Consider the following 6526-nt stretch of genomic DNA (forward strand, 5'->3'; position numbering starts at 1 on the left):
TAACGAGCCGGGGGAGTATCGACATCGGGGGGGTATCGGGCTGACTCCGCCTTAACCGCATACAAGCTTAATCTGCATTCCAACGGTCGTTTCAAAGTAATATCTCATGACCATTATCGAACGATATTGACGCCAACGAGAGACCTTACAGCGAACAAATCAGGAAGTGCACACGAGACAGTCAAACGTTTACGACAACGAAATACGCTTTCTGGCAGTATGGCAACCTCCGATGCTATTTCAAGAATTTAAACACCTTCAAATACCACATTCCTCTCAGCTGTAGAGATTCAGTGGGTGCATACTGTTGGCATGCTTCTGTAAATACGTATTTGGTAAGTGTGTTGCTGGGTTTAATGCAAGTCACTCATGGAATATTTGGCACGAGTTAAAAGAAATTCTGTAAAGTCGCATGGTCGTCTGCAATGGTTGGATCGATTGATTCAGACATTCGATTTGAATTTTCCGGCTTGTCATGTTTAATTCTGCTCGCTCTGTCTGTCACACACTCACACACACACGCGCGAGCGCGCGCGCGCGCACACACACACACAGAATCATACTCATAGACTTGCATTCATACACACACAAACATGGAACGTGCACGCGCGCGCGGGCGCTCACACACACACACACACACACACACACACACGCGCGCGCGCACACGCACACAGAGTCTTAGCCTTACTTTCACACAAATATGGAACATGCGCGCGCACACACACTCACACACACACGCCCACACACACTCACACACACACACACACACAGAGTCTTAGTATTGCATTCACAAACATGGAACATGTGTGTGCGCGCACGCACACACATACACATACACACACATACACACACACACCAAACACACCAAACACATTCCAGTTCACCATGTGCAAAGGTAAGCAAACGAAATATAATTTATGACAGTGGTCAGGTTATGGGAACATTCTGACAAACCCAGGACTTTTGCCCTGTCAGTGTTCTTCTGTCTGAACAATCATGTAAGTAGTTGGAAATGATCCTAGGGAGACAAGTTGACTTATTCGTGGTTAGATTTATTGGCTTTGATTTGAGAGTTGAGATTAAATACATGGCTGCAAGAACAAGCATGTTTTTTTAACTTATATGTTTTGACTGAATATCCAGGGAGCAGCAGCAAAACCTAATGCAAGTGAAGTTTACTTCACCTGAAAGTGAAAGAATTGATTATTTCTAATTAAACGTGCTTTATCTTGCAGATCTCAAAAAGAAATCTTACTGCTGCAAGCCAAATCAACCATGACATCCATATCAGCCAGAGCCAATGGAAAACACAAGCACCACCACAACAGATGCTTTGATGACGACTCTGATCTCGCTAACAGATGGGATGGTTGCCTGCCCTTACCCACGTTATCCCCCATCATTGCTCGTGGCGTTCTCTTCGTTGTGTCTGTCGTCTGCTTTGCAGTCAGCTACGATGGGGAGTTTGTGTTTGACGACAGTGAAGCCATTGTCGGCAACAAAGACTTGAAGCCGGAGACGCCTCTGTGGAGTTTGGTGGAGCACGACTTTTGGGGCAACAAGCTGAACAACAAGTCGCACAAATCATACAGACCGCTAACGGTGCTCACATACAGGTGGGAAGTTTAACTTACGAGTTGTTGTGTTTGTTCACAAGTGTTATTGCTTCCCCATATATATACATGATGGTGATATGGATACTTATATAGTGCCTATCCTCGGTTGGAGACCAAGCTCTAAGCGCTTAACAAACACGTGGTCATTTGCACAACAGGCTGCCTACCTGGGTATAGCCAACTGATCGCCGCCATTGGGCGCTCATCATTCGTTTCCTGTGTCATTCAATCAGATTTTAGGCACGCACACATACACACATATGCACATTCAGACATGTAATATTTTATGTGTTTGACGGTTTTGTTTATCTACCCCATGTAGGCAGCCATACTCCATTTTCGGTGGTGTGCATGCAGGGTTTGTTCATGTTTCCATAACCCACCAAATGCTGACATGGATTACAGGATCTTTAACGTGCAAATTTGGTGATCTGCGAAACACGAAACGGATTCAGGCACTAGCAGGTCTGGACATATGTTGACCTGGGAGATCAGAAAAGTCTCCACCCTTTTCCCACCAGGCGCTGTTACTGGGATTCAAACCCATGACCCTTGGATTGAAAGTCAATACTTTAACCACTCAGCTATTGTGCCTGTCATGTACTTGTCATTTTTTGTTCGCAAATGTTATTGCTTTCTCATACACGTACTTGTCATTTTTTGCAAAATGGAAAAAAAGTTTAAAAAATAAGTGTATACTATACATCTAGCCGATCTGGAAGAAAATGCCAGTGCATGTGTACACATTCAGCTAGTCTGAATTTTTAGTAATTTCAATTTCAATCTCTAGGTGGAACTATTACTTCGCCAATGGTCTGCACCCGATAGGGTTTCACATCATCAACATCATTCTCCACGGAGTGGTCTCCGTCTTGTTCCTGTCCATGTTTTCCATTTTACTGGATCGTCTCCCCTCACAGTTGGACAAGCGCAGGTCGTCGGAGGTCACACCCAGAGGAACGGAGGGCGTGTCGAAGGCGGCGTTCCTGTCTGCTCTAATGTTCGCCATTCACCCAGTGCACACGGAGAACGTGAGTGTGGTCTGAAAGGGTATCAGTATCAGTATCAGTAGCTCAAGGAGGCGTCACTGCGTTCGGTCAAATCCATATACGCTACACCACATCTGCCAAGCAGATGCCTGACCCAACGCGCATAGTCAGGCCTTGAGAAAAAAAAGAAAAAAAAAAGAATAAAATAAAATAAAATGAATAAAGTTTAAAAAAAAGAAAAAAAGAAAAAGAAAAAAAAAAGGGTATAGCTCTGTAAAGAGAATGGAACACAGCACTTTATTGTCATCAAATCTATATGTTTATAAGTCACTGAACAACAACAATAAGAAAACAACAACAAAAAACCATCACCCAAATCTCTCTCTCTCTCTCTCTCTCTCTCTCTCTCTCTATATATATATATATATATATATATAAACTGTAACCTGGCATACAGTCTTTCTCTCACTTTGTGTCTTTCCCCAAACATAATATTTTATAATATTTAATTTAAAAAAAATACAAGCATAAGCAAGCTCTAAGCGCTTTACAATCCAGTACACAAAGTAAAACAAGAAAGCATAATATTATGAAAAGCAGTAGAAACATAAAACAGAATCATTAATATTATAAAAACACAGTGCATAAAACTGACAAAGTAACATACTCTCAATACTACAACACTCACACAAACACACACACACACAGACACACACATGATTAAACAGCTGAGATAACAGCAATTTTCACTTAAAATACATAAATGTAAAAAGAAGCATAATTATAATCTGCATGCCATAGATTTAATAAAGTTTTGGATAGAAAAGGTGAAAGGGGTAAAAATTGGGTCATTCTCCCTTTCGAACCACACCACCACCATCCATCTACCCACCCCCATTCTCTCTACTCACCCATCACGCACACTCACATTGCCATGGGCCTGGGACAACAGCACTATCTGAGTTATGACAAGTTGTTTTTTTTTAAAGAGATAAGTTTTAAGATTTGCTTTAAAGGTAGATAGATGAGTTGTTTGTCTGAGAGCAATAGGCAGAGAACTCCAAGTTGTTGGGCCGAAGACGGAAAATGACCTCTTTCCACAGGAGTTAAGGAAGTATCGGGGAACAGTTAGCTGGGAGAATCAATAGATCTCAATGTTCTGTTTGGCAAGTACAGGTTAACAATCTCAGAAAGATATGAGGGTGTGGTATCACAATTCAGGCACTGAAAGCATAGACAGGCAACTTTATATTCAATTCTAGCTTGAACAGGCAACCAATGAAGTGTCCGCAGGAGAGCAGTAGCACTCTCTCTCCTTGACTTTTTAAGGAGGAGTCGAGCTGCACATAAAGTGTTTTGAGTTAATCATAAGATTCAAGATCACTACATTGTCCACAGCCCTCGAAAACTGTAATTTAAAGGGGGAAACTGTTTCTAACCACCTAGACCTTTATCAATTAATTTATCTTATTGGAAATGAATAAGTGCTTCACATTTTATGAATATCATGGACTTGAACAAGACACCTGATACTGCAGGCAAAACAGCAAAGACAACAGAAAATTTCAGTGACTGATTCCCAATCATTAAACATCTCATGATATAGTGCATGAATGTTTTGGGATTCCACATTTCTAGCTAGAATGGGGAGGGACGCTTCACACAGGAAAACACAAAACATTTCCTGGAAATATCTGTCATCCAGGTGAAGGGACGCAATTTATCTACAAAATTATTTTTTGGAGGGCAAGCTTGGATTGTTTCCCTTTGACCTTGTCTTGGTCACCGCTTCCAGTTTCCCCTCCTCTTCCCTCTACCCCCCTCTCCCCTCCCTCCTCTTCCCTCTACCCCCCTCCTCTTCCCTCTCCCCTCCCTCCTCTTCCCTCTCCCCTCCCTCCTCTTCCCTCTACCCCCCTCCTCTTCCCTCTACCCCCGTCTCCTCTCCCTCCTCTTCCCTCTACCCCCCTCTCCCTTCCTCTTCCCTCTACCCCCCTCTTTCCTCTACCCCCCTCTCCCCTCCCTCCTCTTTCCTCTAACCCCCCCCCCCCCTCCTCTTCCCTCTACCCCCCTCTCCCCTCCCTCCTCTTCCCTCTACCCCACCCCCTCCTCTTCCCTCTACCCCCCTCTTCCCTCTACCCCCCTCTTCCCTCTACCCTCCTCTTCCCTCTATCCCACCCCCTCCTCTTCCCTCTACCCCCTCTTCCCTCTACCCCCCCCCCCCCTCCTCTTTCCTCTACCCCCCTCTCCCCTCCCTCCTCTTCCCTCTACCCCCCTCTACCCGCTCCCCCATCCCTCCTCTTCCCTCTACCCCCCTCTTCCCTCTACCCCCTCCCCCATCCCTCCTCTCCCCTCTACCCCCCTCTCCCCTCCCTCCTCTTCCCTCTACCCCCCTCCTCTCCCCTCTACCCCCCCTCTCCCCTCTACCCCCTCCCCCTCCTCTTCCCTCTACCCCCCTCTCCCCTCCCTCCTCTTCCCTCTAACCCCCCCCCCCCTCTTCCCTCTACCCCCCTCACCTCCCTCCTCTTCCCTCTACCCCCCCCCCCCCTCTTCCCTCTACCCCCCTCTTCCCTCTCCCCTCCCTCCTCTTTCCCTTTGCACATGATTGATTATTATTATTATTATTACTACCTTTTTTCTTCATATTATAATTATTATTTATTTATTTATCTATTTATGTATTTATTTACTTATTTATGTACGCTTATCTATTATTTATTCACCTTTTTTTTTTTTCTCAAGGCCTGACTAAGCGTGTTGGGCTACGCCGCTGGTCAGGCATCTGCTTGGCAGATGTGGTGTGGCGTATATGGATTTGTCCGAACGCAGTGACGCCTCCTTGAGCTACTGAAACTGAAATGGAAACCGAAAACATGAAAGATTCAATCAGTCCATCTCCTTCCCATCCAAAGCAGAAATTTGAGAAAGGATGTAGGCATCAGATATATGTCCAGCAGTATACAGTGATACAAAATGGTGGACACACGTATCCAGCGATATGCTATAACATTTTGAAAGAAAATAGTTATTGTTCAGAAAATTCTGTACTTTTTTCTAATTTTTTCTTCTTTAAATAGGTAATGCATGTGAATTTTTTTTTTTTTAAATGAGGATTAATGGTCATATCAGCATTCAGATTTAATTTTGTAATTGCATATGATTTTTTTTTTTTTTTTTTTTTTTTTTTTTTAGAGGATTTATCACATCAGTGTTCAGATTGTTTATTTATTCTTAAAATGGTAACCTGATTATTTATTTTATGGAGCGAACCTTTATGCTCATCTCAAAAAAAAAAAAAAAAATTTGTTGATTGATACAGAATACAACATGTACAAGTTGTTCGGAATGACTTCGCATTAAATCGGTCTTTTTGGTTTTTTACCAGGTGGCTGGATTGGTGGGGCGAGCAGATCTCCTGTGCGCCATTTTTTTCCTCCTGTCTTTTCTTGCCTACGCTTCCGCCTGCGTTGATGGTAAGGATGTATTTTTCTTAAAATGAAAGTTTAATTTATTTTTTTCTTTCCCTTAACTATTCATAAGTAACTGCTGTTTGCATCTGGCCTCACCTGTAGATGATTAACCCTTTTGCTGCCAGGAAAATAAGATGTATAAGCCGCAGGGGTTGAAGCTGGGAGAAAAAGTCGTGGCGGCTTATAGACCGAGCTTTACGGTGCATTTTCTTTCTTTCTTCAGAGCGGGGAGGAAGCAGGTATCGGCCGGAAAGCGTGAAGTGGGGTCGGCTGCTTGTGAGCGTCCTGTGGTGTTTCCTGGCGACGTTCAGCAAAGAGCAAGGCATCACGGTCATCGTGAGTCTGAGCACGCTTCTGTTCTTCGGCTGTCCGTTCTTCTTTATTTTGTTGTTTCGTTGTTGTTTGGGTTTTTTTTTGTTTTTTGACTCACTTGTGTAAACAAAGTGAGTCTATG

General features: G+C 43.7%; 1 protein-coding gene across 1 annotated transcript in view; it reads left to right on the plus strand.

Annotated features, from left to right (window-relative positions):
- The first annotated feature begins 1275 nt into the window (after nucleotides 1-1275).
- The window catches only part of LOC143275234 (protein O-mannosyl-transferase TMTC4-like), a 38260-nt gene continuing 33009 nt past the window's right edge, over nucleotides 1276-6526 (plus strand). Inside the window, exons 1-4 of the mRNA XM_076579208.1 lie at nucleotides 1276-1616; nucleotides 2407-2647; nucleotides 5988-6075; nucleotides 6296-6408. Of these exons, the coding sequence (XP_076435323.1) occupies nucleotides 1276-1616; nucleotides 2407-2647; nucleotides 5988-6075; nucleotides 6296-6408 (783 nt within the window). The remainder of the gene's footprint in view (nucleotides 1617-2406; nucleotides 2648-5987; nucleotides 6076-6295; nucleotides 6409-6526) is intronic.

Source organism: Babylonia areolata, chromosome 30 (assembly GCF_041734735.1).
Source record: "Babylonia areolata isolate BAREFJ2019XMU chromosome 30, ASM4173473v1, whole genome shotgun sequence".
NCBI lineage: Eukaryota > Metazoa > Mollusca > Gastropoda > Neogastropoda > Buccinidae > Babylonia > Babylonia areolata.